General features: G+C 48.5%; 1 protein-coding gene across 1 annotated transcript in view; it reads left to right on the top strand.

Moving 5' to 3' along the window:
• Positions 1-26,849, top strand: part of CUL2 (cullin 2) — a 537,998-nt gene that overhangs the window by 363,938 nt on the left and 147,211 nt on the right. The window contains exon 14 of the mRNA XM_085631872.1: positions 21,218-21,304. Within this exon, the coding sequence (XP_085487998.1) occupies positions 21,218-21,304 (87 nt within the window). The remainder of the gene's footprint in view (positions 1-21,217; positions 21,305-26,849) is intronic.

The raw sequence follows: 26,849 nt of genomic DNA, 5'->3' as shown, positions 1-26,849 counted from the left end.
GCATTGTGCTCCTAATTCTCCTGGACATCTCTGGGTGGTTTGGCCTCTGTCCCCTCTTTTTGCAGGTACTCCCCGTATGAAATCCATGTCTGGCTTCCACCCACTTGGTCGACGAGACTCTGTAGCAGCTGGGCATTCGAGGTTCCCCATTGACGTTGACGGACAGTTCCGACACCACTCAGCATCTATGCACCCAGGCGCCCTGGTGTGGGTATCCTTGTTCTCTGGGTACCCACAGGTGGGGGTGTCCTCAAACCTCCCTTGTTCCAACAGGTTTCCTCAGATTCTCTGGGAAGTGTCCTGAAATAGTAAAATTCTGACTGCGACTTCTCCACGTTAGCCTATGGACACTGATCCGGGGCATCACTTCTGCACACGGGAGCCTAACAACTATTAGTTACTTACCTGTGGTGTTTCTGTGCTCCCCCTGGTCTTTAGCTCCTTGGGTGTTAGTCTTAGTTTGGTACTCACCTCAAATTCCATTTTCTTAGTATATAGTCCCCCCCCCCCCCCCCCATAGGAACCCATGTGTTTTATGTGCTTTACTTACCTGTTTTGAAGGGTATTTTAATGTGTAATGATATCTCCAGATAGGAGATATGCCAAAGTAGTTTTAGTGTTGGTGTATAATAAATACAAGGTATTTTTCTAACACAGGTGTGGTTCTTTCTCGTGTGTAAGCTTCACTGACTGATTGTGTTGATATGTACCCTCTTTACTCCCTCCTGAATAAGCCTTGGTTGCTCTCCGTAGCTACCCATTGAGAGCTTTGGATATCAGGGGCCACTACCACTATCAGAAGTGCTTCCTGAACTGTTTGCAGGGTGCCTCACCAATAGGTGTGCACCATATACTGAGCCAGTCTCCTACACTCCATGACAAGGTTCTTGAATCTACCTCAGCAAGCGCGCACCCTCTCGAAGAAAATTGTTTGATTCGCTATCTCATTTCACAGTTCATGACCTTTTAAGCTTGGTTCCATAAGGTGCAGATTACAAATAAGATGTTATTGGCTTTGCTCATCTGATCTTGGAAGAGGTTTACCCTAAATTGGCCCTGTTGTTTTCTTTTCCCCTGTAGTGGCTCATAGATGTGCTGATTACAAATGTAATTTCATTGGTTCACTTCACCCACAATCTCCATGCCACTAGTGAGATTTAAGTGGTACTCAAGTTATTGCTCCTATGGAGTTCTTCCTTGGTCCAGAGAGTCAGAGACTTGTTCTTACTTGGTCCTGGAGACTGTCTCTTCAGGGTAAAAGAACGTTTAATAAACAGGACTTCAGAAGTACTGTTAAATCTCCCCTGTAAGTTGAAGAAAACTATGATGCTACAGTTTGTGAGTAGCCTCGTTTCTTAGGCTGTTCATTTCTTTTTGTGCTCAATGCTAGGGCAGTTACTGGCCATAGATTGTTCTTGTTATCAACCATATAACACCCACCTTAGAAATTTTGGGTGTTTCTGTATGCATGGCATCTTGTCTTCAGCTCTAGGCCAAATATGTAGTTTAGTCAGACTTATCCTCTGACATTTTGCCTAATTGATAATTACGGTGTTCCTTTATGAGGCAATGGAACTCATAGATGGCTTGCAATACAATTTTAGTGTACAACAGAAGGTATTTTAACCTTTAAAGTACATTTATTCCTTATAATACATGCTCGCACCAATACCCTTGCCGTTAGCTGCTTAAATCCTTGGTGTCTTGCTCTTTCATGTTTATTGCAGACAAGAAGAATAAAAGCCGAACATGTGCTTCGAAATTAAACACCCCAGAAATCTGTCGGCCATTTTTAGCAAAAAGATATTAGAATCACTTTGATGTAAGTTGGTTTAAAAAATGCAGTGGCTCAAATTGTTTATAGACAGAGATTCTATCTTTCCAGTAAAGACATACAGTGTCAGATATATAAGCATGGAGCCATAAATAACTCCTTTCTGCAGATCACTTTTCCTTTTGAGCATAGGAGACTAGAAGAAGGAAAAGCCAGTTCCCGTTTTCCCTGTTTAAATGCCCAGCTGTCATTATGCTCCATAACCTGCCTTTCACCTTGGCTGCTGGCAGCAGGCATTGTATGTCGGAACTCAACTGTAAAAACCTATTCGAGTTGAGTAGCTCACTCACTTCATTATTACCGATGATGAGCAACATCAAAAATTGCCTTTAATATGGGAATTAGCGACTGGCTTTTATCCAGTGAGTGTAGGCTCCCGTATATTATAAGGATATTGCAGGTCAACAAGGAGTTCCATTACCATATAGAGGAATGAGGCCAATGTCAGAGTTTCTTCTAAAGTCTTTGAACTCCAAAGTCCTAGCTTTACTCAAACAGCTTAAACCTTTAGTTTCTTATATCAATATATGGATGAGCATTATGTTGGTATGTAGAATACGTGATTTTGTAGTGTGAAATTAAACTCAACAGTATACAGATAGTAATTTGTTGCAAATGCTATAATATGCAGTCAATTAAAAAAAATAAGGCACAGGTTATGTGTGGTAATGGGCAGAGCGATTCCTACCATGCAAAAAGAAATCATGTTGCCATGAAGGACTCCTTGGTGCTAACAAATGCCCACCTCTGGAAAAGAGTTACGAGCTTAAAGGCTGTTAAAACAGCAGCTGCAATTCTGCTCTTAGTCCTGCCCTTCTCACTGGCTGACACAATTGTCACCTCAAAACTCATTTGAAAATGACAGGTTTTTATACAGGAAAGCCTTCCTAGTCCGAGCTTTGTGGCACACACCACGCCGGTGGGCGGCAGGATTCGCCATCACCTTCCTCACTGGCGTTCCGTTACCCCGGACATGTGGGTGCTGCAAATCGTCCGGAGGGGCTACTCCCTCCCCTTCGAGACTACACCTCTAGCCATGCCACCTCAGTTCCACCGCATGTCGTGGGATCATTTTGCACTTCTCCAGCAAGAAGTCGTGGCCCTCTTGGCCAAGGCGGCCATCGAGTCTTCCCCCTATCTCGACGACTGGTTGTTGAAGGCGGGCTCGCCCCAGGCAGTCTTCTCCCACCTCCAGACTATGGCCGACCTCCTGCATTGCTGGGGTTCTTCATCAACATGCCGAAGTCGCACCTGAGTCCATCTCAGAAGCTCCCCTTCATCGGAGCGGTTCTGGATTCGACGCAGTTTTGGGTTTATCCTCCCAAGCAGCGAGTCTGGGATATTGAGCCTCTCTTCCGGGTTTCAGTCAGGATGACCCTCCGGCTCTTGGGCCTCATGGCCTCCTGCATCCTGCTAGTGCAACATGCCAGATGGCATATGCGGGCTCTGTAGTGGGACCTGAAGTTCCAGTGGGTGCAGCATCAGGGCAACCTGTCCGATCACGGCCAGGATCTTGGAGGGCACTGCACACGACTTGAAGTGGTTGCTCACGATTCACGATTGGGTCAAGGGCAGATCCCTCTCCCTTCCCCAACCGGAGCACACAGTGGTGACGAATGTGTCCCTCCTGGGATAGGGGGGCCACATGGGAGAGGCGGAGATCAGGGGCCTCTGGTCTCCGGCAGAGTCCCGGCTCTATATCAACCTTTTGGAGCTTCAGACGATCTGACATGCACTGAAAGCATTCCTTCCTCTGTCCGGGGAAGTGTAGTGCAGGTGTTCACGAACAACACCACCGCCATGTGTTATTGCAACAAACAGAATGGGGTGGGGTTGTGGACCATATGCCCGGAGGCTCTCCTCCTCTGGACATGGCTGGAACATCAAGGCATTACCTTGGTGGTTCAACACCTGGCAGGTTCTTTGAACTCCTGAACGGACAAACTCAGCTGCCGGTGTTTGATGGATCACAAATGGCATCTTCACTCGGAGGTGGCGCAAGGTCTCTTTCTGCAGTGAGGAGAGCCTTGGTTAGATCTATTCTCCGCCAAAGAGAACGCACAATGTCATCAATTCTGCGCATCGGAATTTCCAAGGCGGCACTCGCACTGCGGCGCTTTTCGTCACAAGTGGAGCTGTGGTCTGTTGTACGCCTTTCCGCCTATACCACTTCTGCCCAGAGTGCTGAAGAAGATTCTGCGCGACCGAGCCCAAGTCATCCTTGTGGCTCCCGATGGGGCACGAAGATGCTGGTATCCCGAGCTACTCAGCATGGCGAACGCTCCCCCGATCGGACTGGGAGGATCTTCTGTCGCAGCAACAGGGGACGGTCCTCCACCCGAACCTGCCCAGCCTCCACCTCCATGCATGGAGATTGAGCGGGGACAGTTGACAGCTTTCAACCTTCCTTCTGAAGTCTGTGACATTATTCTGGCAGCCAGGCGTCCCTCCACTAAGACGGTACACGCCTGCAGGTGGAACAAATTTGTGGCATGGTGCACAGCAAAGGCTGTGGATCCCCTTGTTGCCCCTCTATCCGAGGTCCTTCTGTTCCTTCTCTCTTCGGCCCAGCAGAGCTCTGCTCTGGGCACTATCAAAGGTTATCTCTTGGCCATTTCCGCCTTTCTACGGCTTCCAGATCAGCCTTCCCTGTTTAAGTTCCCAATTGTTAATCGCTTCCTGAAAGGCATTACACACACGTTTCTTCCCTTGCCCTTCATAGTGCCTCAATGGGACTTAAATCTTGTCTTGACTTATCTGATTTGTGCTCCCTTTGAGCCACTTCATAACTGTCCTTTACGTCTTCTCACTCTAAAGACGGCTTTCCTGGTAGCTATCACGTCTGCCAGAAGAGTGAGTGAGCTCCAGGCTCTTTCTTCTAAACCTCCTTTTCTCTCTGTTCATCCGGACAAAGTGGTTTTAAGGACTCGTCTTTCTTTCTTGCCAAAGGTTGTCCCGCCCTTCCACATTGGGCAGACCATCACTTTGCCCACCTTCTTTCCGCCTCTGCATCCTTCAAAAGAAGAAGAGAGGCTCCATCGTCTGGACCCAAAACGTGCGCTCTCGTTCTATCTGAAGCACACACAACATTTCCCGGTGGATGACCAACATTTTGTTGGCTACGTGGGCGCCAAAAAAGGTCGGGCCATGCACAGACGGACCATCTCTCGTTGGGTCGTTCTCTGCATCAAACCCAGTTACTTGTTGGCTAAGAAGGAGCCTCCTGTGGGACTGCATGCCCATTCTACCAGGGCAACGGCAGCCACTACTGCTTTGTGACGCGGCGCTCCCTTGGAGGACATCGGTCAGGCAGCTACGTGGGCCTCGCTGCACACTTTTACCAAGCACTACTGCCTAGACAGCCAAGTCCGGAGAGACGGCTTCTTTGGCCGTTCGGTTCTCTGGGACTTTCTGGTGTGATTGACGCGGCGCTCCCTTGGAGGACATCGGTCAGGCAGCTACGTGGGCCTCGCTGCACACTTTTACCAAGCACTACTGCCTAGACAGCCAAGTCCGGAGAGACGGCTTCTTTGGCCGTTCGGTTCTCTGGGACTTTCTGGTGTGATTTTGGTTCGCAGACCCACCTCCGGGGAATGTAATGCTGGGGTATCTATTCTAAGGTAAGGAATCTATCACTAATGTGTCTCTTTCAGATGCGCAAGTTACTACTTGTGTAACGATATATCTGTAAGAGACATTAGTTAGTGATAGATTCCTTACCGCCCCACCCATCCTCCCCGTTCTGCGAACTGATTTCTAGGGTTAAGGTCATCCTTTTCAGGGCCCTAGTTTCATGGCACCAGTGGTCAGTTTCTTGCATGGCTCTGCATCCCTGGCGCGGAAAGTCGTGTACAGAACGGACGTCCGCACGCATGGGTGGCACCTAAGTAGTCTCCGTGACGTCATCTCGGCGCTTCCGACGCCAACGACGGACGCGGAGCTGCACGATGCCACCTTCCGACACGCAGGGGTACTCAAACGTTCCGGATCCAGTCTGACGCGTGGGGATATTCAAAGGTAAGGAATCTATCACTATCTAATGTCTCTTACAGATATATTGTTACACAAGTAATAACTTGTGCTACAGGTTGATCTTGGACCTTATGCTTTTCCAGGTGGCTATGGGCTTGTTGATTTTAGTTGAGATCAAAAGCTAATTGTAGCTAGACCCCGGAGAGTTACATGTCAGCATGGCTGTCAAGTTATTGATCTCAATATTATACCGTTGCCTTTTTTTTTTCTTTAAACTTTATCTTTTTTCTGTTTAGTAAAATGTAAAGTAATAACTGGTGAGAGGGCAGATCTTAACCTGAAAAAACTATTAAGATTTCACAAAAACATCAAGAATATAGCTGTACTCCTAGTTAGTAAAGGTTCTCCTCAAAGCTAATATTCTCATGCAATTTAGAAAATGGAGTTGGTGCTTTTCAGGGGTTCTTAATGAAATGGGGTCCTTGTACCATACCATTGATCACAGACAAGCTTGTAAGTTGATGTTGAAGTAAATGGACTGGAGAGCGGACTGGTCAGAATAAGTGACCTCCAGCAACTGGCCAAAACAGAACCTTGATAAGAACCTCATGTACCAACCGTTTACATTCCATACGTGGCACTTGATAACAAGAACACATAGTGATAAGAGTAAAGACCTAACCATTGGGATGAAGAAAATATAATAGCTCTACGCCTACCACTGTATCATTTTCATCAAATGGATCTAAAAAGACTCCCCAAGCAAAATTGGGAATCAGGTAGGACTTGCAAAGCACAATTCTATTCCAAGAGTTACAAAAAATTCTCTATATTAATTCTACCAGCTTGCACCTCAACTTCTGCTCCGTGCCACTAATTTTCAGCCCTCTGGTATTATACTTGCGTGGTGAAGTTTTATCAGTATTGTTGCCCTCAGGAAGGTTCTCCTGTTTCTTTTTGTAGAAACAAAAAATGTACCCCAAAATTCTTTTATTTTGTTTTTTCTATTTATTTTTTTTGATTCAGAGAGATAATATACATATTATCACATCAATAACGTATTCATTCATTATGCAGTATCAGTTAATATAACATCGTCTGAATTAATACTTGTTATAAATACAGATTCAAAGGCTAATGACAGTTTCCAAAATATATATACAGTTCATTGAAAAAAAAATAAGAAATAAAAAGAAGGGAGAAATAATAGATCCAAACCCAGATACAAAATTAGTCTATATACATTACCCTGCCCTAGATAACCAATTTGTTATTCGAGCCCATAATTTCGTACCCCACTTTTTGGCCTGAAACCCCTTGCAATCTTATAGAGCCTGTTCGAGTTTATTTATAGCTATAAAACGGGCCATGTATTCGTGAAAACTTGGGGGCACAAGATCCTTCCATCTGGTTGCAATTAATAGACTGATTATAGTAACTGAGATAAATACAATGCTAGTTTGGGCTTGATCCAGCCCCACACTATTGTCATACCCCACCATCATAAGCTAGGGGGTTAAGGCCACAGTTTTACCCAAGATCTTCACCCAAAACGTTTCCAGTTCCATTTTTAGCGGATCGAGCTTTGGACAGCCATAGAACAAATGTATCTCTTCTGCTGGTCCTATCCCGCACCTAGGGCATTTATCATCCTCCCTTTGCCCCAAATTAAAAAGTTTAGAAGGGGTAAAGTATAGATCATAAATCGTTTTATAGTGTTGCACCTTTAAATTGGCGGATAGAAAAGTTTTTTTAGCAAGCAGAAGTGACATATCAATATCCAAATCCTCATTCTCTAGTCTGCTGGCCCATTTTGTTTCAGTTTTCTCTATATCATCCGGATCTTCCTCCATCATCATACCATATAAGTGTTTAATTTTACAAGTGGGCCTCCCATGGTCTCAAACAATAAGATTTTGGCACTTGAGATTGCCTGCCTCCGTTTGCCCAAAAATAAACTTTAATTGTAGATATTTAAAATAGTGCCTATACGGTATTCCATATTCTCTTTGCAACTCAGGAAAGAGATACAGTTGGTCTGTTGGTTGAATATCTCCCACTGTCCTTAGCCCAAGTTGCTCCCATTCTTTTGCAATAGCATCGTAAAACCCAGGGAGACATAAAGATGGTCTTCAAATAGGTGTATACCTTGTAAATTTCTCTATTTTCATATGTTTTTGAATTTTGCCCCAAACTTCCACGTGCTCCTGATGATCGTGAATCGCACCTTTTTATAATAACTCTGTTCCAGCTGGCGGAGTAACAGTGCTCTTGCCCTTTCCCCAAGTGCCAACTCATAGATTGTTGGGAGACCCTTAACCCCGACCACTCTATCTCTACCATCATTTACAAAGAAAAGTATATTCATATGTTGAAGTATTGCTGCCCAATAATAGAAGGTAAGGTTAGGAGCAGCCCAACCACCCCGTATTTGTGGCAACGTGAGAAACATTAGGGATCTCTTAACCTTGCCATATTACCAGATGAATTTACTGATTATGGAATCTAAGGTTTTAATTATAGACCCTGCAACTTCTACTGGAAGTGCCCTAAACAAACACAATATCTTGGAGAGCATTATCATTTTAAGAACATTAATTCTTCCTATGATAGTCAAGTGCAATGAATTCATTCCCCTGAGATCTGTAGCTATTTTATTAATCATGGGGTCATAGTTGATTTGTACAATCCGATCTATATCCGCACTAACCCTTACCCCTAGATAGATAGCCGTAGGTACTCACCGACTATCCTGAAAAACAATATTTTCAGTACCTATTATTTGCGTCTTAGATTTATTCAATAGATACCCGGACTCCTTTCCAAATGTGGTAGCCATGGCTTCTATTTCCTTCATTGCTCCCTCTGGATTAGTTGTTAATATCGCAATGTCATCTGCATAGGCTAATACATCAGTGTCGAACCCCTGAGTTACCACCGATATATTAGCTTGATTTTCGATCATCTGTTGGATAACCGGATCTATATACAGGGGAACCATCATTGGGGAGCAGGGGCATCCCTGCCTTGTTCCCCGTGCTACTCTTATAATATCCAATTCTTTACCAATCAGCTGGAGCTTCGCATACGGTGCCCTACACATTGCTTTAATTGCAGTATTGACCCGAGGGCCAAATCCCTTGGCTGCCAGGACTCCCCATAAGTACTCCCATGCCTCCCGATCGAATGCCTTTTTCTGCATCCATGAGGATCATAGCCAGACTCCCATTAGTTTCCCTGGCAATATCAAATAAGGCCATGGCACGTATTACATGATCTGTTGTATCTCTACCGGGTGCGAAGCCGTGTTGCCAAGGCAATACGATACTGGCTATGACCCCCTGGAGATGATGCGCCAGAATATTTGAATACAGTTTTGCATCCGCGTTGATCAAAGAGATAGGCCTATATGAAGTAGACCTAGCCGGTGGTTTATCTTTCTTTGGGAAAATAACGATGTTAGTACCCTTCCAAGAATCTGGCGGATTTCCTGAATATTGTCCCCTCAGAAATGGATCCCAAAGTAGGGAAGCTAGCTCTTCTTGGAAAATTTTAAACAATTCTGATGGAAACTTATCAGGGCCTGCTGCCTTACCCAAAGCCAACTGCTGTATCGCTGTTTGTACCTCTTCCAATGTAAATTCAGACTCCAACCTCATTCAAACTTCCTACCCTCCTCCCTTATCCTCATATATAGATTTCCCTGAGGGCCCTGTATCTCCTCTTTATAGAGATCTTGATAAAACGTATGGAATACGTCAACTATATCCACTGGGTTTGTATACAAGGTCCCTCCGCTTGTTAATGTGGATATCTGGCTCTTCATCGATTTCTGCCTTGTCTTTAGAGCGAGTAGTCTCCCAACTGTTTCCCCGTACTCGTACCTCTCCGCCCTATGGGTCTGATATCCTGCTGCCGCCTTTTGATAGTAGTATTAACCTATCTCAGCTTTAATCACAGTGATGTCAAGCTGAGTTGTGGCTACATCAATCCCCCGCACTATCTTATCCATATGTTCTCTCTCCAGATCCTGGAGCTTAGCACGCAGTTCCTTGCTCTTCATCTCTTGTTGCTGCTTTTTATTAGAGACAAAGCTTACCATCTCCCCCCTTAATCCCGCCTTAAACGCGTCCCACACCGTATTGCGCGGTGCGCTCTATCTATTCATATTGAAGAATTCTATTATCCACTTTTTGAAATAGCTAATAAATTCCTGATCTACCAACAATTTCCAATCGAACGTCCATTGACTTTGCTGCCTTTGTATGTGCTGTGTTCTTACCACTAAAGTCAGGGGATTATGATCAGACATTAATTTTGGTAATACTTCTATTCCAGCCCCACCGAGAATCTGCTTCGAGATAAAGAAGTAATCCAACCTTACATATTTCCTATGAGGGTAGGAAAAATATGTATATCCCGGATCAGAAGGAAACAGACTCCCATACAGCCATTAACCCATGACTTTTAATTAGTGATACCAGGGCTCTGTACACTTTAGGCTTCCGTCCTTGATACCTACTGGACATCGCATCGCCTACTCCTAAATTAATATTAAAATCCCCACACATAATCAGAGGGGTAGGCCAAGTTGCCAACTCCATCTCCAGATCTTCAAATATCTTAGGCTCGTCCTAGTTTGACCCATACACCGTTACTATTGTTATTCCTTACTCTAATTCCGCCAGGGCCCATCTCCCTCCAGCATCCCCCAGTGTTCACTTGGCCAGTCCTGTTTGATTCCGAACTAGAATGGCCACCCCTCTGATATTAGATGTTTGAGTAGAGCAGACCATTAGGTAGTACCCCTTATCATAATTAGCCCCCTCTTATCCCATGGTATGTGTGTCTCTTGGAGACAGATGATATCCGAATTGATAGATTTGATCATCTCCATAGTCCTAATCTGCTTGGTCCTATCCCCCAAACCCCCTATGTTGACAGAGCAGATAGTTATCTTACCCATTTACTTTTAGATAAGTAGTCCTTCTTTGTTTCGGGTGGGCGCACAGCGGAATGGCTGCCTTCGGGTGAAGCTCCCGCAGCCCAGCGAAGAAATCCTTAAAAATCCTTCCTGAAAGTCGTATTTTGCTGCCTACACGGGCCTGTGTGGGCGGCCCGACATCCCTACCACAGTCTGAGCGCTGTCTTATCCTTGGTGGCCCGGCGATATCGGACTGGGGAGCCGCTGCGGGCTGCGCCGGCTGTGGCGGGCATCCCGCTGGAGCCGCGACCGGGAGGCTGCTGTGACGCGAGGCCGGTGCTTCCCACGTGGGTGACAGGCCTCGCCTCCGGATCCGAGGCTGCGGACGGCGGCCCTGCGGCGTGTCTGCGGGGGTCGCTGTAGCCCGCGCTGGATACCCCTGGCCGGGGGCGAGAGGACGGACTGGATGGCAGTGTGATGCCCGACGGGCGCGGGTGCTGGTGAGTGGCGCATCCGGCTGAGGTCGCAGCTGAGGCGGCCGCCCTCCCTGCCCGCGCCGGATCCTTGTTGCGGCGTGGTGCCGCCCCGTTCGTGCCGGCTTGCGCGGATCCCTCGCCGCCCCCCCTGCTGGTGCCTGGCCACCTGCCCACTGGGGGCGATTAAACGTCCGACGGAAACGCGGATCGGAGGAGGTGTGGGGCCCGGAGGGACTGCTGCCTGGTGCGCTGACCACTGGCCCTCCTGCGCCGGGGCCTCCGTGGTGGAGCCTACGTGTGGGGCTCGCCTTGGATCCTTTTCGCCCCCACCTACCTGGCTCTTCTCTGCTGGCGATCCGCGCAGGGGTCATCCCGTTCGCTCAAGGAGCGTTGCTACCAGCTGTGGAGGTGAGGGGTGTGCTTGTGGGATCGCGATCGGTCCCGGGGGCGGCGGCTGGTCCCCAGCGGGGCCCCATGTAACAGGTGGAGGGGGTTGCACAGGGTGTCTGTGGTTGATCCTGTGACCCGCTGTACGATCTGGAAGCTTCCCCTCTCCCCTGAACTGCCGCTCCCCCCCTCTTTTGCTGCTTGCCCCCGAGGCCCACCCGAACGCGCCCCCCGATCCTGCTGTGGGAGGCCTGGCAGTGCCGCCATGGGGAAGCCGGACAGCCGTCAGCCTCGCCTTACTTTTGAGACCAAGAAGCAGACCAGGTCGCAACCGGAGGCCGCTGCGGCGGGGTCGACGTCGGTGGAGGCCCCGCCGGGGGAAGATGTCAAGTCCATACTGCTGGACATGAGGCAAAGTCTAGCGACCATAGTTGACAAAATGGATTCCATGCAATCCCGCATGGACTCGATTGTGCATAAGGTTGACAGCCATGGCGACCGCCTCACAGAGACGGAGAGGCGTATCTCGGACACCGAAGATCGAACAACGGAACTGTCCGCCACTGTGGCGCGCATGGACAAAGTCCTCCATGTAATAGCAGCCAAAAATGAAGACTTGGAAGCGCGCAGTCGGAGGAACAATATCCGTATAATTGGCATTCCGGAATCGACCCACACGGGCAAGATGGAGGACTATGTGGAGGGTCTCCTGCGAGAGGTGGTAGGCACGGACTCCCTATCCCCCCAGTTCATCGTTGAAAGAGCACACAGATCTCTGGCCCTGAGACCGCCGCCGGGGGCTCCCCCTCGCCCTATTATCGCACGCTTGTTGAATTTCCGTGACCGAGATGTCGCGCTTCGGACGGCGAGGGAGAGGAAGACCCTATCCTATGGCGGCACAACCTTCACCATTTTCCTGGACTTCACCCCGGTGGTTCAGGAGGAGCGGAAGAAATTTGTCCAGGTCAAGCATAAACTGCGTGCTGCACAAATTGACTATGCGCTTCTTTACCCGGCCCGCCTGCGCATCACGCATCAAGGGAAACAAATTTTTTGCACTAAATCCCAACAGGCGGAGGAGTTCTTGAAGCGCCTCAAGAAACGTGACCAGGACTGCCCCTCATCGCCGGCATCAGGATGATGGTGCTGGATTGTTGACCTGTCGACTCTGAGACTGTTGCCTATCAGCTGGTAAGGTGTTGCGCGTGTCCGCCATTGTGGGACTTGATACAGGGACCCATGGACCTAGCTTTGTTCACTGTGAGGGGATGTTAGCGGAGTTCAGCATTTCTTTGGCTTGCTCTAGACTCTCAGGACTTCATCGTCTTGCTGGGCGCCCTTTTGTCCATGGGGAGGGTCCGGCCCCCGGGCGGGGCGCACTCTTCTGGATCGAGGGGTTACTGTGTATTCACCTAAACTGTCCTCCCAAGGGTAGTACCCACTTGACTTTAAGTTTACATGTTGCTCCAATATGGCATTTGCTATAGACGGAGTTTGCTTCGGGGTGGGGGGGAGGGGGACTGTCCAGATAGCATGTTTGGGATGCTGCTGTGGGTGGGGGGTGGGGGGGAGTTGGGGATTTGTTATGTATGCTAGTTTTGAATGGGGTGTGGCGCTGTTGGCATGGTCTTCTTCATATGGTTCGGGGGGCGGCGGTTGCATTGTATCGCTGTGTTTGAGTCTTTTGGTTTTCCATGAGTGATCCGCAGACACGTAGGGACTCTACTGGGCAGCTTAACTTTTTATCCTGGAATGTGAGGGGCTTGGGGGACCACAGAAAGCGTAGACACGTCCTGGCATACCTGGATAGGCATCACATAGGGGTAGCCTTTCTTCAGGAGACGCACCTAGACCCCTCCAGGCCGGTGTTGTTTGCGTCGCGTTGGGCTGTGCACCGTACCTTCTCCTCCTACTCCACCTATTCGCGTGGGGTGGCCATCCTCATTAGGAAACATACCCCTTTTGTGCAAATGGGCGAGCGGATGGATCGGGAGGGCAGGTATTGTGTTGTCTGGGGGCGCATGGGCGTAGATACGCTCACTTTGGTGTGCTATTATGGTCCCAACATAGATGATCCGTCTTGCCTTCAAACACTATGGGGAGAGATTTTGCGTATCGGTTCCACTTACCTAGTGTGGGGAGGTGACTTTAACATAGCTGTTGACCCCGAGAGGGATAGGGCGAATCCGAACCCACACCACTACTCCCGCTCGCAGGCATATATGCATGACCTTCTTACTGAGCGCCATTTACTGGACACGTGGCGTTCTAGGCACCCGGCGACAAGGGAGGGCACGCACTGGACTGCCGCGCACTCCACGTGGGCGAGACTGGACTATATCCTAGTTTCCCCGGGGCTTGCTCCCACGATAGGCTGTGTAAAACACCTTGCTCGCACATACTCTGATCACGCCCCGGTCCTGCTGAGCGTTGAATTGACTGACCTCGCTGGCTCCCCGATGTCGTGGAGACTGCAGCCAACTGCCCTGCTGGACGACGTCTTCAGATCCGAAATTGCACAGGAAATTGAGAGCTTCTTCCAGCGCAACGGTGGCACGGTGGATAGTGTTGCCGTGGTGTGGGAGGCTTTTAAAGTCACAATTAGAGGACTGTGCATCTCGAAAGGGGTGGGGGTCCTCAAGGTTTTGCGTAGCACCCTTTGTAAACTCGAGACTGACTTGAAAGACTTGGAGACTGCCCCCACGTTTCATACTGATGCTGGGGCGCAGGCCCGCTTCCGGGAACTGCTGACCGACTATAAAGAAACTGCGGACAGAGAGGTTCGGTTCAGGGGGAAATACTTTCAGGCTCGTAGGTACGGGGAGGGGGAGCGCCCGGGTAAATACCTAGCTTGGGCAATCCGGCCGCCCCGTTTTAACAACCAAATCCTCGAGATCCAGGGTGGTTCGGGGGAGCTCCACAGGGACACCCGGTCTATCATGCAAACATTCGTTGCTCATTATACTGAACTATACTCCTCCGCTCACACTGAACCGCCGGAGCTGGCTCCCTATTTGGGAGAGATCACATTGGGATGGCTCTCTGATGCACAGAGGAAGTTCCTCATGGCACCGCTTGGGATTGATGAAATTCGTGAGGCCATCATGCAAATGGCCTCGGGGAAAGCCCCTGGACTCGACGGGCTCCCGATCGAGTTTTATAAGTCGTACATAGATATCCTTGCCCCGATCTTGAAAGTGGTGTTTGAGGAAGCCCACACGCTGGGAAAGCTCCCCCCTACCATGAGAGAGGCCTTGATTACCTCCCTTTTGAAGCCGGGCAAACCGGCGACTTCCCCTGACTCCTACCGGCCTCTATCCCTCCTTAACTGTGACGCAAAGATCCTCTCTAAAACTCTGGCTAACCGGCTGACGCTCCTTATGGAGGGGCTAGTACTCCCGGATCAATCGGGCTTCATACCGGGCAGGGCTACGTCGCACAACCTGCGCACGCTGTTTGCCACTCTGCAGAATGTGGCCCCCAGCCTCCAGATGGTGGCCGTCTTTTTGGACGCGACGAAGGCGTTCGACTCCCTGGAGTGGGACTACCTGGTGGCGGTGCTGACTAGTATGGGTTTTCCCCTGGTTTTCCTGGGCTGGATCGCTATCCTTTACAGTGGCCCTTGTGCTAGGGTCCTGATCAATGGTAGGACATCGGAGCCCTTTGGAATCGCCCGTGGGACCAGGCAGGGGTGCCCCTTATCCCCTCTCTTGTTTGCGCTGGCGCTGGAGCCCCTTGCCTCGCGGTTGCGACAGCGTCATCAACATCGGGCGCTGATCTGCGAGCAGAGGCAGCTTCTGCTGTCGCTCTACGCAGATGACATTACTTTGTATGTACGGGACCCCCAAAATAACCTGAACCCGCTACTCCGGGAATTCATCACGTACGGGGAGATGTCGGGCGTGCGAATCAATTGGTCAAAGTCTCAGATCCTCCATTTGACGGATGGATGTCGGAAGTTCTCACTTGACTATCCCATAGAATGGTGTGAGTCTGACGTAAAATATCTCGGCATTAAGATTTCTCGTGACAGGGAAGAACTGATGCGCTCTAATTACGGTACGGCGTTGACACAGGTCTCCTCCTGTGTGGACCGCTGGATTGCGCTCCCCCTCTCGATGGCAGGACGTGCTGCCTTGATTAAGATGGTGGTGCTCCCTCGACTTTTATACTTGTTTATGAACATTCCCTTCCCCCCGGGCCGGCATTTTTTCAATCGCCTACGCTCGGAATTGATTCGGCTTGTTTGGGGTGGGAAGAGACCTAGGCTGAAGTGGGCGGTGATGACCTCTCCCTACTCACGGGGGGGTTTGGACATACCGGACCTGGAGTTGTATTACTATTGCGCTCAAGCGCACTATGCATTTTACTGGTTCCACCCCGTTGCATTTATGCCCCAACTCGCTGCGGAGGACTGGCTGGCGGCTCCTCTGCCTCTGCGCGGCCTGCTGCATAGTACTCTCCCTCACAATATCTCGGATTATAACGCATTGCAGGGAACGGTGCGGGCATGGCTGGAGATATCTAAGCGAGTGGCGAGCTCGTTCTTGTACTCGCCCCTTCTCCCCATTGCCTACCACCCGCAGCTGCCCCTTCTACAAGAAAGATTGTTTCAAGACTTGATTCGCAAATTGGAGATTCAGAGGTGGGGAGATCTGTTCTCTGCTGGGCGCTTCCGCGACCGGGAACACTTCTTCGACGGGTACGCGCCTACCCCTCTGGAGCTTTTCACCTACATGAGACTGAGGCATGGAATGCGGTCTATATTGCAGACATTTCCGGCGGAACCCGAAATCACTGACCCATTGCATAGAGTCCTACAGGCGTCCTCGCCCTCCCACCTGGTCTCCATACTATACCACACAGTTCGCTCTGACGCTGCACTTGACACCTCACGGGCTCGTGGGGAGTGGGAGCGGGAGTTGGGGCTGGAGCTGGGGGATGACAGGTGGTCGTACTGTTGCATACAGACAGAGCAGATTTCTGCGAGCAGTAGACACCGTGTCATTCACTTTAAGTTCCTGAACCGCCTGTACTGCACACCGGTCACCAAGTACAAATTTAAGCTGCAGAACTCGGATAACTGCGAGAGGTGTCATGCCCCACATGCAGACTTCCTGCACTTATCCTGGGATTGCCCCGCAATCCAGACCTACTGGACCCAAGTGTTTTCTGCTGTTTCGCAGATGGTGGACCTGCTCCTTGAGCCCGAACCGGTGCAGGCGCTATTGGGTTATACCAAACATATTCCGCGAGCGAGCCGCAGGTTTGTCACGACGGCGCTGCTGTTGGCGAAGCGGCAGATAGCATGCCGGTGGGGTAGGGGGAGGGCCCCGAAATTTAAGGAATGGCTTAAAGACCTTGTCTACTGCCAAGAGCAGATACTGACATACTCCGACCTGCTCCCGGCTCGATCCCGTCCCGCTGATGTTTGGGGACCACTACAATGTTACCTACTGCAATACCCGGGAGCCCTGACGGAGGATGCTCCCCCTCTGGCCCATGACGACATTGCTTCTGATGCTCATGACGCACACCCTGAGCAAGGTGACAGATGAGCTGTTGCAGCACTGTGGGGGCGAGGGTTCTGTTCATGTGTCCCCTGGCCTCCCCCTCTCCCTGAGCAGCTACTCTGATCTTCCTTCCATGATTCCCATGCCATGATGATTAGGTTGCATGCCTGTTACAAGTGTCTTAAGGGTGGCGGTCACGCCCTGGGAAAGGTATAATGCATGGGGGAGCTCCACTTGAGGGCCCCCCATGCCTACATTGATCGCTTAACTTGTGTATGGCTCTGCTGCCAGCTGTGCATGCCCACTGTCCCTGCGCCAAGACTCATGATAATTTATGTTTTGCTGTTCCCGATCCCCCCCGGACATGCATTGAATGTACTGCTGTAATGATTTAGACCTTGAAATGCCACTGAAGTTCGCTTATGATTATTGTGTGACTGTAATGTTTTGGTACAAAATTCAATAAACAAAGTTTCAAAAAAAAAGTAGTCCTTCTTTGTTTCCATGACAATCTTTTCCCCCCTCTGTCCTTGGAAGGAAAAATTTATTCCAATTTTTGTCATTGCTTTTAATACTTTACAGTCTTGCTCGGAAATTTGACTAATTACTTCTCTGATTTGTTTCGCCCCGTTTTGTCCCCATCACCCAGAAACCCTTAGACCCCCGAACTGCCCCTCTGCCCCACCCCCTGACCACTTCCCTACCATCTTCGGGAAGTACCCAGACCACACATTGGTCTGTTAGGAGATGAAGAGCGGTTTGCCAACACTGTGAATTACTATATATACAACATTACAATTATGGGAAAAGACGCTATGGGAGAATAAAAAATAATAGTGAAAAGAGAAGGGAATTAGAGAGAGGTATCGTTCTTCCGAACAACTCCAAATTAGGATACACAAAATCTCAACAGAAAAAGTTGTCCGAGTAGTTCCCCCCCCCCCCCTCCCCCCCTTTCTGCTGGTCTATCTTCCCCCCCCAGCCCATTAGGATGCTCAGACTTCAACCCTGCCAAAAATTATTTAGCTTTTATCTCTGATGTAAAAAATCTAGTTGAGCCTTGCCAGACTACCTTCGGAGAGGCAGGATTATTCAAAAAAGCATTAGCCCCCTTGTCCTGAAAGGGTTTTATTAGCTGACGTAGTCGCCACCTTCTCTTGGCGGTGAAGTGACCGAAGTCTGGTCTAACAAAGAAAGAAACATCATCCACACTTCTCCTAGCCTCAGGCCTAGCTTTTTCAAACACCGCCTGCCTCAGGAGAAAATTCCTGAAAAAAAAAATATGGCTCTTGACTTTACCCCTTCCCTGCCGGCATTTCTCAGAGTAAAGGGTGTCCTATGTACTCGTTGAACCTCTTGTTGCCAGTTCCAATCTGAAAGTTCCGGAAATGCTTGCCGAAAGAGATCCAACACATAGGTCCGGATGTCTGATCCCTCATTCCCTTCAGGAACTCCCAGGACCCTCAAATTATTACACCGTTGACGATTTTCACTGTCTTCTAATTTTCACTGGATATCAATGATCCGTTTTTCTTGTTCATTAGACTGTGCAAGTTTTTCAGTTACCTCCATATCAACATTACTGACTCTAATTTCAAGCTTCATAAGGCGCTCGCCTATAGTGTTGCAGGTTTTTGTCAGTTTCCTTTCTGCACCCTGTACTTTCCTTGCCGCACTGTGGGCTTTGCGGGCATCTGCCCGTGTCTCTTCCGGGTGCTGCTTGATTGTTTGGAGGACAGTTTCTAATGTCGGGGCGTGCGAGCCAGAGATGCCCTGCGGTGTTGTATTTTGGTCAATGTTTATTGAGTCAGATAATGAATAGTCCCATTTCAGACTAGCTGCCCTTTGTAGTTGGTGCCCAGTTTTCTTGCCTCCAGCCCGACGAGCTGTCATAAAGAGTCACTTGCCTTGTCTGGGTCTCTATCATTTTCACTAGACCCAGTTGAGGATCCTGAGCCATCAGCCGACCATTCAGGACCATCTAATAGAGAGAAAAAACAGTCATTAGGGTCTATCTCAGCCTCAGTATTTATATGCGATACATCTTGCCCCTGAGGTTGAGAGTGGAGCTGTTCTGTAGCGCCCACTTGCTGGACTGTCTCTGTTGCTGGGGCCTATTACCTGTTGTATACCCTCCTGGCTCCCCTCCACTTATCATCTGTTCTCCCTTATTCTCCACATCTTGGCTTAAAGATAGCATACTATGCCCCAGTTCCTCTGAATTTACAGGTTCAGATACATCTCCCTTATTTAACTCAGTACTTACACTCTGGCTCCCTGAGAGTGATTTTTCTGCCGGGTGTATATTGAGAGAGGCCTCTCCAGCCGCAACTGAGCCTTTCCCTCGTCCGTGAGAAGAGCGGCTACCTCGGCTTCAACTGTGCCTGTGAGTGTACCTGTAATTGCAGACTGTTTTCCACTAGGAGCGCACAGCATTTCCAGCACTGAGCCCCCGGTATACGATGTCCTGATGCGGTCCCGCATCTTCCTTTTTCTGAAGCGAGCTCCTTCTCTGGTGCTGGCGACGTTGTCAGCGCCATCCGCCTACTGCCCTGTCTCACCGGCTGGGTCCATCGTCGGGGGTATTCCTGATTTCCCCTTTGCTAAGTTGGCGGCTTTGGGAGCCATCCGCGCAGTCACTCTCTCCCGGCAGCAATGAGCATTGGGCTGGTATGTGCGATATCTTTCTTTTAGTAATCTCCCCGTCCTGTTTGGTGCATTCTCACGGTGCTAGTTTGGCCAGTCCGGTTCAGCGACCTCAAGCAGCCGCCATCTTGCTTCCACGCCTCGATAAACGCACCCCAAAATTCAGGACACACCCAAATTCAGGAGACCCAAAAATGTACATTAGCCAGTTCTCCCGCAGCATTAAATTGCACAAAAAGGCACCCTCTTCGACACCAGGCTCTCAGATGCAAAGTAATACAGAGAAATGCAAAATCAGGAAATTATTTGAAGTCCCAAAATAACAGCAAAATCAGGAAAAGGTTTGACAGCATCCCGATACAAACAGGAAGGTCTTCTCGAACGCTACCAAAATCAAGGGGTTCTTGTACACAATTATTGCATAAACAATTAGAGGAACAGTAAGCTCATCATGGTCTGATAATATTAACCCTCATGGCAAATCGAAATTAAAAACATAATTCCCTTAACATATAAGCACTATCCCATTTTCCGAAAATCACCCAGCAACTTCCTACTATTACCACCCGGAAGGGTGTGAAGAGAATATGAAACGTTTCACAATGGCACTACAGCAGAAGGACCTTGAAAGTTACAACGTATCAGGAACACAAGAAGGTTCATTGAAAGCTTGTATTCGTATAAGTAGAAAAAAATCATTGCATCAGTTTGACTTCACTCTGGGGAAATTGTGCAAAGAGAAGCTGCGCAGCGGAACTGGATGGTAGGGGGTGAATACAAGAGTCACAGATGGAAACAACATCCATTTTACCTAAAATGGCGATCTCACATGAAGGTGGTATAACAAAGTTATATTGTTAAACACACTTCTATACCTTAATCTTGTTTTAAGTGTAATCATTGTAAATCATCATTTGTATTTTGAATCTAAAAAAAAAATTATACATTAATTGCACAAAATGTAGTTTTTTAAAAGAAAAAAAAACGCTTCCACACTTTTGTCTTCTCTCATATGTTGGCCTCAGTTTCGAATATTGCTAATTTGCCCTTGTGCAAATATTTGCTCTGGTCTGTTATCCAAAGGGAGACCCTGTTATTCTTCGGGCCACCAGGTCTTCTCAAAGCACTGATTGCACCATGTCTATGCCACTTCCACCATCCTCTGACTCACAATTCGACTCTCAGTAGGATACACTTTTTCCCCGGGGAATAGATACAGAACCAGGCTTATGCCCTGGTCGAAGGTGTAGCTAGGATTTGAAGTGAAGGCTATTTTCCTGCTCTTCGCTGCTTGTAGGATTGGACTTGGTGGCAAAAAACAAAATCCATAACCGAGTGCCTTTTTAAAAATCTAACCTTCATTCATACCTCTGCATTGTGATTTTAGTGGGTTACACAAAAACTGCCCTCTGATTTGTAAGGCATGGATGAATTGCCAATAATCTCTTTTCATTTGTTTCGATAGTTCTACGCCAGAATGTTGGCGAAAAGATTGATCCATGGTTTGTCTATGTCTATGGATTCTGAAGAAGCAATGATCAATAAATTAAAGGTGCGTAACTTTGTATTTTGTGCATTTCAATGTGTATCTTTATGTGACATGTTATATAGTCTCTCACGAGTTGTGACTTTCTAAGTTGCTGATATGTCCCAAATCTTTTTTAAATAAAATAAAATTTTAGTCTGGTTCCTGAAGTATGATTGCCATTGCTTTTAAATAGATGTGGGTAGAGAGCAAATACATTTTTGGTGGCCCGTTACTTTTCGAAGTCTGGTCTTAATGCTGTGTTATTTTTGCATGTCATTTTTGGTACAGAGGTGTTTCGCTGTGAAGGAAAGGTGGCAGAATGACAAACGCATTCTACTGATATCGAGATAGATCAATTGAGCACCAACACATTCATTAATAGTAACACTTATTATTCACAGCACTTAGAAATGGCAAGTCTCAAGTTCTATGTAAAATGGCCTGCTAAAGTTTTTTTTTTTTTCGGCAATTTGTTTTTTGCACACAGGGGGGAGAAATGGGTTGCTACATTTTTATCAGCAATTTAGAGTATTAATATTGTGTTTGTAAATTTTATTTTTATGTATGGTTTTTAAAGGATCCACACTGTATTTGAAAATTTATTTAAACTACCACTTTTTTATTATGCACTGTAATGTTTTGTGCTTTGACAATCTTGGCACATTTGTGACATTTAGAAAATAATCCTTTGGCCCCAGTCACTTATAAAAATGTGGCGATTTAAGAGGTTTTGTTTTATTCACGATCACTAACCAAATTGTACGTGTAAAGTATCTCAAACTTACAAACTGAAATTCACATTTATGATGTCTAAAGATTCAATTCACGTTAATCTAATTTTTTTTCTATTCTTTTGAACATTTAACTCTTATTTAAAGCAATATTTCTTAATTCAGCTTAGTATTCGCCGGAAATTGTGTTTTGAGAGGTAGTTGTAAAAATAATTATTGTGAATTTTAATTATTTCAGTTGCATTTTCTTTTACAGCACTCTTCCTGTTAATTGAAGGTAAAACATCTAGGGCCAGATGTCCAAAATACTGGTTGCAGAAAACTGGTTGCAAATTGCAACCATTATTTTTGCAGCCAACAAAGAATTTTGTGAACCAACTTATGTACTAACGGGTTGGTTCGCAAAATTCTGATTAATTGTGAGTCGTAATCCACCCTACCCTATGAGCATTAATGAGCTATGTGGCAAATTGCAACTCACTCTGATTGGTGGCCAGGAAAGGTAGCCAGTTTTGGTCAGCAAACCGCCATGACTTTGATCACCTTTAGATAAAGTAACTTTTTTTCTATAAAGGAAGTGGTGCTGTGTTAAAAAACATAGTGTACTTTTTAATATGTTTAAGAGTTAACAATAGTCCCCTAAACCACCAAAACATGGTTTTTCTTTCACCAAGATGAAGGGCTTTGTGAATGTTTAACCAGTCCAATTCAAAAGTCTGTAATTTTAATGTTTTGTGATCTGTTTTTGGTAATTGATACATATACTGATTCAGTATTTGGAAGGACGCCTAGAAATGAACCCTCCTTCCAAATAGAGATTCAGTATGGGGGCAAATTTATTTTAGTAGTTGGTGCAGATTTACCGACTCCTTCGGTATGTGAAAAGAAATGTTTTAGCCATCTCAAACAGCGATTCGCCTTTTGTATCCAAACGTACATCTGGCCCCCAGCTTCTATAAAATAGAGTAATAATATATTTTCTCTACTGAATAGAAACAAGACAAATGGACAGTCTGCATTAATCACTACTGTGTTATTAGGTTGAGCGTATTCTAGAGAAAAACACTTTAATAGACTTGTATACCATCGAGCTGCCATCCGAAGGCCCACTGTGACCAGTTTTTGCAAATATGTTTGACAGTGTTATGCTGAAAACCAGAAAAGCTTTGCCTTAATATTAAGTCCTCCTCTCATCTTGTCAGTCATATGGTAATAGTCAAGGACTTGAAGGGAGACTTATTGGGCTTTGAGCAGATAACATAAACATGTGAAAAAATAGAAACTGAATACGCTTGGTCAAATTGGCTCTCCACTGTCTTTCGGCTCCCACAGATTTTGGCTTACTGCCTCTAAGACAGAGTGAGCTCCTGCTTATACTTTGAAGGGAAGGTTCTGCATCCCTCTTCTCAGTTATTGTCTATGTTTAAAATTCAGAAATAAGAACCTGTCTTCTGACATTATAGTAAGGGAACAAATACTGAATTGGCTCTTGAGAAAGTGCCATCTTTCTTGCATGGTATGCCCCCACTTTTTGCTGAATTGCTGAATGTACTTTGAGTGTGCCCTGGACTCCTGCCAATCAGGTGCCCAGGGCCTATGTTCCTAACCTAAAACCCCAAATTGGCAAACCCTGGCCACATGTCAGCCCCTGGTAAATGGTACCCTAGGTACCCAGGGCCTTGTGACCAGGGAAGGCCTCTAAGGGCTGCAGCACTTATTGTGCCACCCTTGGAGGCCCTGTACCCTAACACAAACACACTGCCCTTGCAGCCTGAGTGTCTGGGTACAAGACAAAATAAAGAGTCGACATGGCACACATCCCTGTGTGCCATGTCCACAACCTACACTGCCCTGGCATACATCAGCCACCCCTCTAGCTGGGTGCCCTATGCCAGTGGTGTGGGCACAGGAGCATGAGCCTTGTGCCCCTACAGTACCCAGGTCCATTCCTGGGCACTGTAAGTGCAGTGCTGCTATTTAAGAGTATATGGTGCTGAGAGCTCGTCAAACACGAACTCCCCAGCACCATAATGGCAACACTGAAGACTGAGAAGTTTGGTATCAAACGTCTCAGCACATTAAACCCGCACTGATGCCAGTGTGGGATTTAATGTACAAAGCACTACAGAGGGCATCTTAGAGATGCCCCCTGAAACCTAACCCACAATCCACGTCTTGTCTGGGAGGTTGCCTAGGTTGCCACACAGCAGACATGTTGCTGAACCCCTGGGTGGAGAGCCTCCGCTCTCCTGGACCTGCAACTATGCACATCCTGGGCGAGGTGCTAGGTCTCCTCCCCCAGGATGGGCAGGGGGACGCTTCAAAGGCATGCCGCCTTTGTGAGCTTCTCCAGGCCACTTGCTGTACCCAGCAAACTGGCCCCCACCGGTTCTGACCCCCACTCCGGCCGGAAGACTGGCCGGAAACTTCAAGTAAGGACAGGGGATGTGCCAGCCTCTGCCAACCCCACCCCTCAGGTGGGGAGGCGAGGTGAAGCACATCTCCGGGCTCTCGCCATCTTGAAGATGGGAAGCCCTGCCCAATCAGGACTAGGCTACTGCCCCCTCCCACAGGAGAGTGGCAGGATAGGGGGTGTACCCACCCCAGGGCAGGGACCCATTGGTCCCTGCCCTTTACCTACCTGTAACGCCTCTAAATCTAGTATTTAGGGGCACCCTGAACCTTCCTTCCTCAGATTCCAGATTCTAAACTAGCAAAGAAGAACAAGAAGAAAGAAGACCTGCCGTGCAGCTGCTAAGAGGAAGACACCAACTACTTTGGCCCCAGCCCTACCGGCCTGTCGACCCTCGAACCTGCTCCTGCTAAATCCCGACACCTCTTGTGGCCAGCAACCTCACAAACCCCGGAGGACCTGGCTACCTTGTGACTCTGAGCACCTGGGACTCCCATGAGCAGTGGCTCTGCTCAAAGCAAGTTTCTAACCCCTGGCATCAGCCCGGAACCGCGAACCCTGCACACTCTACACCCGCCAAGCCTGGCCTGTGCCGAAGTGAACAAAGACCCCGAGGACGTCCCCCCGGCGACTGGGACCCCAAATCCGGCACCCAAGGACCCCCCTCTACGCTCCTGACGACGCCTGCAGCCTCAGAACCAGGGACCCCCCAACCGCGATCAACAGAGGGTTAGATTTCCCGACATCAAAAGGCACCCCTGCACCCGGTGCCCTGCGGCTCCCTGTGCCTGACTCCTGGGTACCTACCTATCCTCCAACTACCCAACTTACCTCTCGAAGTGGTGGTGGCGGCACCTGAAGAATCTTCGTCCCCAAGCTTTCAGCCTTTGTTTGTCCTGGAGCTTTCCCGTTGAAATCCATTGAGCGCCCGAAGGCTCAAAAGTACCCTGCACCCAGCCGCCCGAGTGGCCCTGGCAGTGTAACTTCTACTTCTACCTACTTCCTCATTTGCCCTGAGCAAGTGACCAGGAGCCCAGCTCCAACAGCCGCGTGGCCTGCCAGTCAGCAGCCACCAACCAAGGCCCCCCTGCCTCCCATAGGATAACATTGGGCCTAACTCACTCTGCACCCGGCTGCCCCTGTGCCGCTGAGGGTGTAACAACTGTACTTACCTGACCCTGGGAGACCCCTGAGTCTATGCTCAGAACCTTAACTCTGCCAGTCGAGTACTTACCTAAAGCCGATAACTCACTGTTCGAGGCATATGAGCTGCAGATTACACACTTTTGCATAGATCGCCATCTGGTGTTGGGCCTGGATGTTTGCAGTTTGTTTTTCCTCTTGGAAAGTCTTTGGAAGTCACGAGGTCTGTGACTCCTCCCTTGGTTCGTATTGCGCATGGGCTTCGGCTCCATCCTCAGATTGTTTTTTTCTGCCATCGGGCTCGGATGTAATACTTCGCGCTCCGGTTCCGAACATTCCAGTTCTACGATCGAAGCAGAATCCTCGCTCTCCGCGGTATTGTTCAGATCCTGATCTCCTCAATCACCTTCTTCGACACACCTTTGATTCCAGTCATCGACGGCGGCCTTCGGGCCTATCCAGGCTCCGGTCCCGGCTGATGGAAAGAACTCCATTTAAGATGTGCCCTCGATGTGGGTCCAAATTCCCCCACACCGATCTTCATGAGGTGTGCAACCTCTGCCTCTCCCCTGAACACGAGGCTCGAGACTGTCCCGCCTGCAAGTCTTTTAGATCCAAAAAGACTATTCGAGATCGAAGGGCCAGACGAAAAATGGCGCACTCTTCGACTTCCGTTCCAGTCGACATCTTCGGGGACGACGTCGAAGCTCCGGGACAGCAGCACACCGAAGAGGACCTAGTCAGTGCTTCCGAAGCCGACGACTCGGATGTGGAGGTTATCACCACGGCGCAGAGGGTCGTGAGTAAAATACCCCCTCCCACACCCGCGCCGACACCCAATAAGGCTTCGGTCACGCCTTCGCCTCCCTGCCTAGGCAAGACCAAAGACACTGCTTCGAACACCCCACCTTCGGGCCCGGTGAAGAAGCCTAATAAGCCTTCCGGCGGCTCGGGCTCGAGCCAGCCTGCCAGCGGTGCCGATAAACACACTTCGGCACCGAAGAAAAGATCAGCCTCTACCTCGACACCGAGCTCCGCACCAAAGCCCTCAGTGTCGAAACCCAGCCTCTCGGTGCCGACCAAACATCATAAGACCCTCGGCACCGACACTCCCACGCCGAAGCCTGTCTCGGCACCGACCAAAAAATCGGAGGTTCCAAAAAAGCACGGCACAGACAAGCCTAAAAAGCCATCGGCCCCGAAAACTTCGGCGCCGACCGAACAGCCAGTGTCGCAAGAACTATTTACACCGGATCCTTTGCAAACGACACTTACCAAGGAT

Source organism: Triturus cristatus, chromosome 10 (assembly GCF_964204655.1).
Source record: "Triturus cristatus chromosome 10, aTriCri1.1, whole genome shotgun sequence".
Taxonomy (NCBI): Eukaryota; Metazoa; Chordata; class Amphibia; order Caudata; family Salamandridae; genus Triturus; species Triturus cristatus.
This window is presented reverse-complemented; position numbering and strand designations above follow the sequence as displayed.